At 44.4% G+C, this 13,975-nt stretch overlaps 1 protein-coding gene across 1 annotated transcript in view; it reads right to left on the reverse strand.

The window, feature by feature from the left end:
• Positions 1 to 13,946, reverse strand: part of rab1ba (zRAB1B, member RAS oncogene family a) — a 192,904-nt gene extending 178,958 nt beyond the window's left edge. The window contains exons 1-6 of the mRNA XM_071926123.2: positions 13,666 to 13,946; positions 11,577 to 11,649; positions 11,319 to 11,414; positions 10,548 to 10,643; positions 8,566 to 8,697; positions 3,624 to 5,565 (exon numbers count right to left, since the gene is read on the reverse strand). Of these exons, the coding sequence (XP_071782224.1) occupies positions 5,371 to 5,565; positions 8,566 to 8,697; positions 10,548 to 10,643; positions 11,319 to 11,414; positions 11,577 to 11,649; positions 13,666 to 13,679 (606 nt within the window). The 5' untranslated portion in view covers positions 13,680 to 13,946 and the 3' untranslated portion in view covers positions 3,624 to 5,370. The remainder of the gene's footprint in view (positions 1 to 3,623; positions 5,566 to 8,565; positions 8,698 to 10,547; positions 10,644 to 11,318; positions 11,415 to 11,576; positions 11,650 to 13,665) is intronic.
• Between the last annotated feature and the right edge of the window lie 29 nt (positions 13,947 to 13,975).

The following is a 13,975-nucleotide window of genomic DNA, read 5'->3' on the forward strand; positions in this document are numbered from 1 at the left end:
CTGCAGGTACGCATTTAGCTAGACGACCACTAGGGACCGTCCCCGCAGAAAGCCCTTCCCTCCGTAGGTGCAGCCGGCACACAGGCTACAACGTGGCACCCTAAGGAGTGTCTGTGCAGCCGTGCTACCAGTCTGCAGCGCCCCCATCGTGCTATAAATAACTCAAGGTCACCAGCAACCCCATCGCCTCGCCACCAGGAGAGAGAGAGAGAGAGAGGAATGGAGGACAACAGGGCAGCTTCGTCATCAGGGGAAGCTGCATAAAAGTATCTACACACATATCTTCAATATGTTCATGCAAATACTTCCAATAGGGTATGAGAGATGGTAATGGTGCTGGAAAGGTCTTACTGCAGACTCAATGCAGAAGGCAGCTGCAGTCCTAAGAGAAGGCAGTCTGCAGCATTTTTATACCAGCTGCCAGAAACACAACAAATACTCCATACATACTCCAGACATATTGACAGATATTCACTGTAAACGATCCCTTCGCCGACATCGGAACGTTTCCTTTTGATGCATTAGGAGCGAGGCGCACCTTGATCACATGATCCGGTTATTTAAAGGTCCACAGGGAGAGGCAGGGGTACAAATCAAGGGCGCACGCCATGTGGATGACAGCGAGTCGCGGAGATCTACAGCATGTTAGCCCATGTGATGAAGGCTGGGGAGTGACTGACCTCCTGTGGTGCCTCCAGCAGAATACACTGCTATGAGGAGGAAGGCTGTGTGTGTGCATGTGTGTGTGAAACATCCCTTTGAAACATCCCTCTGTGTATTAATTAGGGTTAGACAGATATTGGTCTTTTATTCAAATTCAGATAGTCCGTGTCGTCCATCTCTGATATGATGCAGTTTGATTGATTACATATTTATTGTAGAATTGATTAATACTACACTGAGACATTTTGATTCCACACAAATATGCATGAATGTTTGTCATTCTTATTTTCAATGTTCAATGTCAAGAGTTTTAGTGTCCCATGGTCTAAATGCTGTTTCAGAGGCTTTTTGCACCCTGACAAGAATACAATTCTGGGAGAAGTACTGAATACTTTTCATACATAAAAATGTTCAAACAAAAATTGAATATTGGCATAAAATAGCAGCTTAATTAAAAAATATTGGCATTAACCTTCAAGAACCCACATCGTTTGAGTAGTAATAATTAAAAATCAGAAAGACCAGCTCTCATGTTGACATTGATCTTTTTCATCGTTTTATTATATATATATTTATAATATGTACAGAAAAAAAAACCCATCATGATCAAACTCAGCAGTGAGACAGAGCACCAAAGTGAACAAGCGAAACAGAAAAGATAGAAGGTGACTGACAGGGGAGGTCCTGCCTGGTGCTTGCTATTAACAAACAACACCTAGTGAGTGCCTTTATTAAGCCATTGGACAGCAATGAAGAAGTGTGCAAATGACATGGAAAATACCCCCTTTTTCCCCAAATGAATACAAAAAAGGGGACAAAAGAAGAAAAAAGTCAAGTGACGTTCCATCAGAATCACATTCATAAGCAAGCCCCACCCTAAATCCCGTTAACCCCACCCTCACATTGGATACCCCACCCACTGGAGTTCATTACCCAGCGTCCCCTTATCCTTCGATGGACCGGACACAATATTACCACAGTATAGTATTCAATGAATATATTAAAATCAGTAGAATATCAAGACTCCTTGAAAGAAAGAACATTCAGAAGAAAATCAAAAAAGGGGACTCACACTCATGGCGCAAAACGTCCATTATGTACGTGTGTGTGTGACTTGAGTGTGTGTGTGTGTGTAGTTTCAGACGATCACTTCTTTTGCATCTACTCAAGTGAGATTGGCGTAACGCCAGGATGTGTCCAAAAAGCTCAGGAATGTTACACACAACCCCACCCCACCCCACCCCACCCCCTGGATAACATGACCCCCCCCCCTCCTCACACACAAACACACACACACTTACTGCTGTTCCCTCCCTTCCCCTCAATGTCAGTCAGCTGCAAACTCGGGCCGACCAGATTCCGATCCTGCGCAGCAAACTACAGCATTCCAGTTTTGTATCACAGGCTTGGGAAAACGAGGCTAAAACTACATCTGCGTAAACCGATGCCCGCGCAAGGCAAAACACATGATTCTAGTGCTTCATCTATTATCTTTACACTGATATGATCAGAAATAACCAATGTCACATCTGTACTGTATTGGAAAAGGACTTCTCCACAATCACTCCTTACTTCACACTTAAGTAGATGCAGCGTCCGGACCAAGCATCATTCAAACGGCGATGAGACTTCATAAATGGGAGGCTAGTGTTCTGAAGATGGCGTGCGCTCATCTGTATTCATTTGAAGTCTCAGTTTTCAGAAGCTGAAATTGCACTTTTCGCAACTGCATGCTCTTGGCAACACCTCGACCGGAGCTCGAGGCGGTGTTCTACCTGAAATGCTGAGAAGGTTGTGTTTTATCTGCAGAGAGAGAGAGAGAGAGAGCCAAACTAACCAGGAATGCGACCAAAGCCTGAATGAGATTCCCTTATCTGAGCAGACAGGGAGGGATCTTGAGGAATTCAACGAGTTTGCAGCGACGTGGTCGGCTGGAGGCGAAGAGTTGGGAGTTCATATCCGGTCTGCGAACCCGAGACCAGTCAGTCCCTGGGACCTCCAGACGCTCCGAGACGCGGCGCGACCCGACGAACCGGACTACGGCCCGGACCAGAGTGTGCGCAGGATAGCTACCGTTCGGCGCGGACGTCTCCCTGCAGTGTAAGGCTTACAGCTACGTGTTCAAAAGTAAGTTAACATCCACAACTAGACCACAGGTTTCCAAGAGAAGTGACTGATAGTGGACATCCTTGCACAAAACAAAACTTGGCCCCCCATTCAAACCAAATGTAGTTCTCTGAAAGGCCCCGATGCTACTTGATCTCCATGCTTTTAAAACGTAAACGACCTGCTACAGCGACGACATATTTTCCAGTTCTTTGTCGTTTTAAAAAGTTGCGGCTCAGGTTGATGAGGTTTGGTGGACAGAAGCGGAGTTCTTACGGCGGTGTAGAGGCCCCCGCTGTGAGGTCGGAGGTCGCTCTTTTCCCCCCGCATTCCTGCCAGCGTCCATGGAAATGCCACTGAGAAATAACACACTGCTATGAGAACCGAAAGAGCAGGTCGAGAGAGCTGCGGGCGGGGGAAAAACACCTCAAACCTCCCTCTCTGGCTTCGATGTTATTACACGAGCCGTTAGCAGTTATGAGGAATGGCCTGCTGCTGACACCGAGATCCGAACAGATAATCCGCGCCGCTCAGATAAATGTCTCGTTCGGCCTTGTGGCAGGAAAGAGCTAGTTCACGCTTTTAGCCTCGGGGAGGTTAAAGGCGACGCGAACCCCGACGGAGCAACCGATTAGGAACCAGAAACGCCGAGGGACAGAAAACAACTGTAAACGGTCCAAATGTGAGACGTGTGACGACCGCGCTTGACCGATGACGAGGTCGATCTCGGGGGAAGGAACAGCAGCTTTTGTAAGACACCCCCCCCCCTCCCCCTCCCCTCACACCCTCCCCCCCATACCGCATCTCTACCCCAGCTTCATCTGCAAACAAGCACAAAGTAAAAATGAACCTACATCCTAAAACCCACCCCGTCATGTATACTGAACATGAGCGTTAAGCAAATTGTACAAGCTTTCTCCATTAGAAAAACAAACAAAAAAACAAATCAATGAGAAAATAAAAAATAATAAAACCATAACAATAATAATAAAACGGTAACTGTAAGAATCTACTTAGATGAACGCAGAATATTGCCAATTGCTTCTGTTGTTTGTCCAGATAATTCAAATTGAATATGTGTAACTGCCCCCCCCCACCCTCTTATGTTACCCCTTGTCATGCCTCTTTATCTGTGTGTGTGTGTGTGTGTGTGTGTGTGTGTGTGTGTGTGTGCAATGTTCAACCCTCATACTGTAATATATAGTGTCATATCTGGATTACTAAAAGACATCATGGCCTAACCATACTGAATCTTATATCATTATGTCGCTGTCTTTCCTTTGACATGTGAAATCCTTCCTTGGAGGAGTGATGAAGGCTTAAAAAAAAAAAAAAAAAAAGTCTAGCTAACACCATATATTACAGTGCTCACAACCGCCGCCTCTATCCCGGCTCCGACTAGATGGCTACCTCTAAATGTGGAATAAATGAGTTGGATGGAGTCCATATTCAACCGACAGTGCTGCTCTTCTACCTAGAGTGTTGAGCCAGGGGTTTAATTACAGCTTCCCTCTGCCCAACAAGGCCCTTTCCCTCAAAACAGACTGCTACCTGTCTTTGGATGTAGCCCTCCCTCCTGTATCTACTGATTCCTTACTTCATTCAGATTAAGAGTGTGGGCCGGAAGCCGAGGAAGAGGAAGGAGGGAGGGAGAGAGGCTCAGTGCGACGGGCTTCCCCCCCGGATCTTGATCAGTAAATGACAACGATGAGTCACCGTCAGCACCGCTAATGCTATTCAATCCCCTAATAACGGATGCAGCTCTTGCTACTGCATACAGAGCATTGACAGCGGGCGACTCAGGCACACGTGACTCCACCTGTGTGTAGGGTTAGTGTGTGTGTGTGTGTGTGTGTGTGTGTGGTCAGGCAGATTATTCTAGGGATCAAGAGGTTTGGGGTGGGCTAAGGTGGGGTGGGGGTCTGGAGGATGAGATCAGCAAAGACAGACAGAGCCTGGGGGGAAAATGGAAACGCCGCTTGGCTGTCAAGTGTCTGGCCAAAAAGGCTCAAATCACTTTAACCCCCGCCACCCCACTTTCACTTACTATACTGTGTCTGTGTGTGTGTGTGTGTGTGTGTGGAGAGATAAGCTTGCTGGAATCTAAACCTAATCTTCCATCGCCTCCATTCCACTCTGAATCAATACCAATCTTTCACCCATATCTGTTTACTTTCTGTCCTCTTGGCAAAAATGAAAAAGTTGCCTCTGTTTCTCTCCCTCCCTTGCGGGCCTATCGCTTTCTTCTCTCTGTCGTTTGGTGGAGATACAGCCCTCAATGAACCCTCTCCGAGTTTCAATCTCTTCTTTGATCTTTACCCTCTGCTTATCGTCTACTTCCTCTCCTCTCTTCCATCTCGCCGTCTATTTGCCCACCCGTCCCTGTATCTCTACCCCACTGGTTGTTGGTGAGCTGATAGAGGGGTGGGGCGGGGAGGGGCAGGGAGCTGGTTTGCAGGTTACAGGGTGTTATGGAGGAGTGGTGGGTGAAGAGGAAGAGGAGGAGGAGGACAGGCTGAGCCCAGGTTGGTGATGGTAGCGGTGGGGGTGGTGGGAGGAGAAGGGAGGGAGGTTTTCGGTGAGGGGGGGGAGCAGGGTCCTTTAGCAGCAGCCCCCTCCGGACTGCCTGACAGGGGTGCTCTCGATTTTCAAGTTGGGCTTGTCGCCGCCAGCCGTGGCCCCGGGGCCCATGCGTTTCTTGATCTCGGCGGCCATGGTCATGAAGGCCTGCTCCACGTTGGTGGCGTTCTTGGCGCTCGTCTCCAGGAAGGGGATGGCCAGGGAGTCTGCGAACTCCTGCCAAGAGAGAGGAGAGGGAATTATTAGTAAAACATTATCCACTCGCTACTTTGTTTGAAGAACTGCATAATGGTCAGGGGTAGACCGATATGGGGCCAATATTGGCCTTTTACTAACAATGGGATTTGGTCAGGGCCTCCTGGTGACTCAGTGGTCTAAGGCGTATGCCATGGCACCGTGGCAACCTGGGTTTGAATCTGCCAGAGATTGAGATTGCCAGATTGCCTGTGACATGTCATCCCCTCTCTCTCTCCCAATCTTTCCTGTCTCTTTTCACTATACACTATCTAATAAAAGGCAAAAATGCCAAAAAAGAATGCCCAGAGGGGTAATTAAATATTTAATCTCTAAAGCAAGTTCATTTAACTTTTACAAAAGAAAATAAGTAGTCCTTATTTAAGATGAAAACAGGAAAAAGAGGAACTCCATGCATGGCATTGCAATACACTATGAAATACAATGGCAATGCAATTAGGGATGCACCGATCTGATATCCAGTATTGGTATCAGAGCCAATCCAGGTGAATTTTAAGGTATTGGTATTGACTACAGGCTGTTAAATCAATGTCCGATCCATTTATAAATGTATTTATTTAATTCCCCCTTTCTCTGGTCCATTTATGCAAATTGACATAAAAAAGTACTTGCCGGAAACAAGCAGAGACCACCACTTAGGGCAGTGCGGTGCCTGATTTGAAAGCAGCTGAGCAACAGTCATGTCTGCAGCCTGGAAATACTTTAAACCAGAGAGCTAAAGTAGCCAAACAGCTAATTGTAGGCTAGTGTTTGCAATTCAAGTGTTTAGAGAGGTGACAGCAGCAGAGCTAATTACAATACTACTAATTTAATCGAGCACTTGAAGAAACACCATTCGAAAGAGTGCACAGATGCCAAGAAGAAGTCTGAGCCCAGGCAGCAAACAGAGGATTCAAATCTTTGAAATAAACGTACAGTCTGGTTGATGCATGACTCACCCATAACCGAAGTAAATTACAAACAACACTGAAGAGAAAACACCACAAACAAACAAAAGTCTGGCTGTCATCACTCTGCTGCATCCACACTATAAGTGCAGTGGACCTTTACAAAGTGCGGTGCTGAAAAATAAACACTTTACTTAATTACAAAAATATTGGATTGGTTCTCGGTATCGGCAGGTACTCAAAATTTAATAACCCGGATCAGTATCTGAGACAAAAAAAAACATGCATCTGAACATTTGTAAATACAATACAAAGTCCATGGACTCCTTTTTTCAATTAAACATCAATATGCATCAGGCTACTTTTCAGTGGTAAATATATAACCAAGCTATTACAAGATTATTCCATTATTCCAATCTTGTTGGTTGTTTTCATGCAGTTTAAGCTGAGAACTATTAACTATTAACATTATTTGCACTGGACCAATAGAATAATGAATACAAAGGCCATTGAGATTGACTTCTCCCAAAATGATGAGTAGGAATATAAATATGTTTGTGAGCATCATGGTGCGCTGTAAACTAAAATTGGACCATCAGCATCTCACATCTAAGTGCATTCACACCAAGCACATTCTGAGCAGTTTATACAAGCTGCACTTCGCTTGTAATTGGACAGCGTGAACCTAAATCAACCAAATATAAAAATGCAACAAAGTAAACTTTTCCACTATGGTTCAGACCCAAAGAAAACCAACTGTAGGTCAGGGGTCGCGTTAACCGAATATTTTCCGTCATTGACGGAATTTTTGTAACAATGACGGAAAAATCTGAAGGCCGTCCGTCATTTTGACAGATTACACTGAGGGCGATCTACCCTAACGTTAAGTAATTCACACGCAACACTGTCAATAACCACATGTAGACCACCTGTAGTAGACCCCCCTGTCCAGTTGGTGGCGAGTGTGCATATTAATTAGCTACTGTTACCACTACGGGTCACAGAGGCGTGCAGCAGCCGCACCCCTGGTGTAGAAGGAGCGCATGCTGCGGGATTTCCTCCCGGTGAAGCGAGTGCTTGCAGGATCGGGAAATCCCACGTTCAGAGAGTCTTGCCGACTTCTGATCACTTCCCTGGGAGAAATGTTCCCCGACTTCAAAACTCTGGCTGAAGTGGCGCTGGTAATTCCAGTCTTCAGTGTGGCAGCAGAGCGCGGGTTCAGCCTTCAGAACAAAATTAAAATGGCCATGACAAGCCGAGGCAAAGACGCAAAACCTAATGACAATCGCCTCTGCAGCAATCTCCCTTGATGCGTTTGATTACGCTCAAGCGAGCACCCAGTTTAAGTCCATGCGGACCAGGAGGAAGGTTTGAGTTCAGGCTAGGCTACAGCAGGTCAATTGAGTTCAATTTAATTTCTTGTAAATGGTTTGTTCATATTTTAATTGTAATTGTCTAATTCTGTAAAATTGCATCATTCATATTTGCCCGTTTAGGACGGTCGGTGTCTCCGTTTGTTCATCTTTTCTCTCTTACTAGTGCAGTGCCCGTTTGCGCCGCTGCTGCACAGAGCGCTGTTCGCTTGTTTATTCAAAGTTTATTAATATTGAACGTGTCGCATTCCAAATTGCACCAAATCTGACACTGCACGTCCCTGGGTCCCCAGCAATACACCCGCCAAGTGTGAAGTGGATCGGACGAACGGTTCTCGAGATAAGCGAAGGACAGAGAGACAGACAGACAGAGATTCCTTGCTTTATAGTAGCCTATGATAAATGCATAATCTAAGTTTGTTCTTCTGTATATTAAATGTTATTGTGATCGATTGTTTTTGAAAATTAAATAATATTTAATAGGCTATGTCTCATTATCATTAAAAAAATTAAAATTAAAATGACGGGTAATAATAGATTATGACGGAATTTTTACCACCCTGTCCGTCAAAATGACGGACAACGAGAAAGTCTAACGCAACCACTGCTGTAGGTATAACTGCACCCTTAGACGCCACTAATGAATACTTCATCTTGCTGGGTCTGCAGTGACATGATAAGTGGAAAGATGTCAGTCATACCTTGGCTGTTGTGTAGTCCACTACTTTCTTGGTGGTCAGGTCACACTTATTGCCCACCAAAAGCTTGTTGACATTTTCACTGGCGTAGCGGTCGATTTCCTGGAGCCACTGCTTCACATTGTTATAGGACTCCTGCAGAATGACAAAAAGACTATCAGCATCACAATTAATACATGTGGTGACCATGCCATGGTCTTCAAGAGGCAAATTTAGGTCAGTCAGGGTGAGACACTGTACTCCTCTGTGGCTGTACACTATCAAACTGCATCACTTCGAAATACCTGTTCACTATCAAACTATATCATGGTGTGGTAAAAATCACTTTCCACAAGTCTATTGTTTATCACTGCCGTCCAACTCTGATATGATGGAGGTTCCTCCCTACCACAGCTGCATAAAAACAGTATGAAAAACCTGGAGTGAAATGCACATTGTATTTATTTAATTTACTTGTTCAGTAACGTTTTTCTAATTAGTTCTTCGTTTAGAGACAGCAATGTATCCCGGAGTTTCTCCTATCATTGAATAGATGGGATGAATCACCTTGCCTTAAGGAGCTGCTAATTCTAAAAAAAATGTCATTAGTCTGGGTTTCAGTGGAGAGTGTTAGTGTCCCATGATGGTGGAAATGCTGTTTCAGACGCTTTTCTCCCCTGACAAGAATACAATTCGGTATCCGCCTTCAAAAACCCATATCGGTTGAGTCCTAACCCTTTATCTTCTTACAAATTTAAAAACAGAACACCAACCGAAATCTTTCAAGAAACTGAACAGAAAAATCACATGTTGTACATCAACTCCAGGTAGAATCTCTATCTGTTCAGAAGGCATTGTCTGTTCAGTGCGCCCTGCTTTCATGTGCCAATATTATTAATTTTATCATTCATATTCAAATTTCAGTCGATTCATAGTCACATTTTAGGGGCAATTGACAAACCTAACTGTATTCTCCATAGAAGAAATGAAGGCAGCTGATCAACTAGGGGGCCAGAGAGCTGAGGTCATATTACAATAAACTGATCATGAATTTAGGTCTAGGCTATATGTCATGTTGGGACTGGACACAATCTGAACATGGTTGTTGTCTGACAGTCTGTTGATGGATTTCAAGCCATCACAGTTGGACCTACCAATGTGTGTTTGTGTATTGTGTGTTTATGGAATGACGTAATCTTAAAACAATTATGTTTTGTAGCCTACAATTGAAAACAATTTGAAATAAAAAATATCCTAAATATGAAACGGTAAGTAAAACCAAACCAAGCGAGGATAGGTAAGCTTAACACTCAGTTAAACAACTGCAAATGCAACTGGCTGCATTTCTTTTATCTTTGTCATTGTTACTATGTTCAAAAACTAAAGTATAAAAATAAATACCTTTCCATTACACTAACACTGAAAGCAGCTCAGTTGCTGCCGCTCCTCAAAATATTTGCATTGCAAGGATTACATGAAGCTGTTGGGCTGCTTTCTGTGTGCAATTTAAAATAATTCTACACTGATGGTGCGACTAGCCTCCTTCTACAGTCTATGCTTACCATAGCCTCTCTTGATAGTCTGCGCTGTAACAGCGCGCTTCCATACCATGCGCCTCATTGCCATAAGTGGTGGTTGATAACGGCTGTTTACAGCACATACAATTTTACAACAACTGGAGAGAAAATAAATAAATAAATGGATCGGGACTTGATTGGGCGTCATGTAGTCAATCCTGATCAATCAAAATATGCCTTGATCGGGTCCAATTCTGATCTTTGATATCGGCTCGGAGTCGGGACATCCCTATATAGAAACACTGCTTTCCACATTGGTTCTCACCAAACAATCACAATCCAGAAAGAGCAAGTTCACCGACTTTGTGAACCCAACATGCAATCTGTTCTTTCCCACCAGGCATAACAACTATTTTTTCCCAGTCAAAAAGTGGCAACTACCAGCTGAAGTGAAGTCTACAGGAAACAGGATGTAGATTGCCAACCCACCTGATCTGTCACGTCATATACAACGATGATGCCGTGGGCTCCGCGGTAGTAACTGGAGGTGATTGTACGGAACCTCTCCTGACCTGCAGTGTCCCACTGAGAGACACAGACAGACAGATACAAAACGAGAGCAAGGAAAGGGGAAAAGGATTGGAAATCGATCAAACAAAACAAACAATTTCAGTGCAGGCAATGAAGAATCTGAATCAATGAATTCTCTTCAATACACATCAACTCCCTCCTCAACAACCTTTTGAAGAATCTAAAAGCCTCTAATATTGTTTGGTTGATATTGGGTAGTAGAGGGATAAGGCTCTAAATAAAATTTTCGAATTTTGATCACAACAAATTATATCTAGCTTTCAACCTATTCAACCTACAGCGCTGAATGATGATGATGAGTGCCTAACTGCAACTGGAGAACCTAACTCAAGGCGATTAGACTTATTAGTGTGTAATGTAACTAGGAAACATAACTAGAGTGTGTTTGAAAGTCTAACAAAGGCTTTAACATCCTGTGTGTTTGAGGGAGAGCTGTGTCTGTGTAACACACTGTATGTCTTTCTAGTGGCACGGCCTGTTCCTTTAACCAAAACAGTATCCAGTTACACCTTGGTCTGAATACAAAAGGCACACACACACTGAGCCTCTCATGTGTTTTGATAACAATAGCTGGATCCAAGCTCTGGAACTGGAATGAGGGTCATTGTGGGTCAGGGAGAGGGCTGTGTGCGTGTGTGTGTGTGTGTGTGTGTGTGTGTGTAGACTCACAATCTGCAATTTGATGGTCTTGCCATCCAGCTCGATGGTGCGGATCTTGAAGTCCACTCCGATGGTGCTGATGTAGCTCTCTGTGTAGGTGTCATCCTACATGGAGGGAGGAAGATAAAGTGAGAAAAACAAGACAGGGTCGAGCCAAGAGCAGAATGAGGAAAGACCAGAGGTTGTGGTTTGAACAGAAAACAATTACATGAAGCTTAGCCTCACGGTGATGAAAAAAAAACCTTAGAAAGAGACAGAGCTACTTACAGCAAAGCGAAGTAGAAGACAGGACTTTCCTACACCGGAGTCTCCAATGAGCAGGAGCTTGAACAGATAGTCACTGAAATAAAAAGAATTCGGGTCAGACCAGGGAGCAGACATTTCTTGCCTCACTGCATACACAATAGCTCAGTTGACAGTGTTATGGTCTAGTGTCCAGACTGTGTGCAAATGTTGACTGCAGCCATGCTCCAGACACAGACCTTACTCACAGAATTGGGGCTCTCACAAATGTATTTGGATAAGTACATTTATAGCACAACCCCCCCCCCCCCCAACCACCCTCCATTGAGAGCAAAACAACCTCACATGTCTTTGACACACAGCGCAGACAGGTGTAGAGAATTGCGCAATGCCAGTGCTATTCCTGTGTCATCAGAAACCGAGACGCACTGTGTATCGCAGCCTGACACTGCCTATCAAGTTTGTGTATCTGACATTATATCACAAACACTGGATGTAACAGGAGTGTTGCAATTTCCCTGGACCCGACTGCGCATGGCTAGAGCTTGTTGTGATGTGGATTGATGCTGAAGGCCACTGGGATGGGTCAGTCAGTCACCATTAATTGCAACATCCAATCACATGTCCATCCAGTAAGTGCATAAGATATGCTTGAGCTGAGCGATTGAGATTGGCAATTAAACTGAACCGGTTGGCAGTGGAGTGTAAACACTCTGTTTACCCACCTTTTCAAGCTGACATAAGCTGACTATACGATATAAATCCATAGTATATATTATGGTATCTAGTATCAACCTGATGTAAGTTTTTTAAGGAAATTTTTTTTTATTAATGCTTAAAATATAATTGATTTGTATTGGTGGGTGTTTACATCTTTGCCCAAAAGACATATTCAGCCAAATAAAACAGAGGAACAGCATTGTCTCCTAAGGGGTGTGGAGGTGTTGAGCTAGTAAGACAGGCTTCCATAGGAATTCAAGGGAAAGCCTGCCGTTAGCATTTCGCTGCCGGCCTACCGGCTGCAGGACGGCCGCTGCGCCGGTGTGACGTTTCAGCACCGACCCGGGGATCCGGTGACAAGCGAGTGTCCTCTCATTTCAGGGCTACAGGTCACCCATCCCACATCTGTTACCTACGGTATCAACTAGCCCCTATGCGTTTCATTCTCGTATGGAGAGAAAAGTAACGCTAAAATCCAGTAAAAATCTGGCATTTTAATTCTGCCTTGCTTATCGGCAAAGATACATAGAAAACGTAGAACAGGACTTGTTGGGAACCACTCTTCAATTTGGCACACATCCGATACACAAAGCAGCACTTATTTCAATAAATTTTAATTTATTTTTTTTAGAAATGGTTCACACTGTCCGCTACCGCCCACAACGGTGTACTTTGGTGGAAGGTAGTCGTGGCAATAACAGGGGACCATTTGTAAAAGCTGAAATTTGACTGAAATAACAACTACTTGATGTATTGGATGTATGCAGAATTTAAGAGTGTCTCCAAGCGATTCGTTAAAGGTCTTAAGTTATGTTCTACCAGGTATGTACTTGTGTGGATAAGCAAGGCAATATTACATTACCAAAATGTGAATACAGTTTGGCGTGACATTCTCTCCATACGAAAGAGAAAGGTAGGATACGTATCGGGGCTACAGGTCTGGCACCCCACATCTGTTACCTACGGTATCATCTAACCTAAGCTAACTAACCAGCTAGCCGTTTATCGTCCCGTTTCTGGTAAAACTAGTATATATCAGCATTTACACCGTAAACCATTCAGGCCGTTTTCACCCCAAATGCACACCGTGCTGTCCGATTTTTATCTTGTGAAACGTCGAGTGCCCAAGTCGACCAACTAACGTTACGGTGTGGCACGAGCGAGCTGTCAGCTGACGTGAAGAGAAAACATGCTCGAGACACATTAAAGAAGCTGTCCGCGCCCTGTTCCAGCTAGCCAGCTAACGTTAGCCTTAAACCTACCGACAGTATGACTAGCCTATATAAGCTTTTCTATATCACACACCGTACAACATTCTGAGAATCACACTACTGTGATGAAAGACCGCAGTGAACACGTCATAACAGACCAGAATGTTTAACATTGAACTCACTATTCGGGATTCATGGTTTGACTCTGGACGTGTTTTTCTGTCGGCGACTAGACTCTTCCTTCCTCCTACTCCAGCAAAAAGATGACTTGTAGGTCCGGGTATCTGAGGCACTTAGATGGCTGTTTTACCGTCTCTGTTACCGCCCCCTGGTCCTTCCACTGTGCTCGACCTTTATAATTTCATATACCGTTAAATCTACCGGACATATCCCTGTTTCCTCGGGTTATGCGGGTTTATTTTCCTCCCTTTTTCTTCCTTTCTGTGTCCGTTGCTCGCTAGAGGTACAAGATGGCTGCGCAGGCGCGGTAGT

This window comes from Centroberyx gerrardi, chromosome 23, assembly GCF_048128805.1.
Source record: "Centroberyx gerrardi isolate f3 chromosome 23, fCenGer3.hap1.cur.20231027, whole genome shotgun sequence".
Classification (NCBI taxonomy): Eukaryota; Metazoa; Chordata; class Actinopteri; order Beryciformes; family Berycidae; genus Centroberyx; species Centroberyx gerrardi.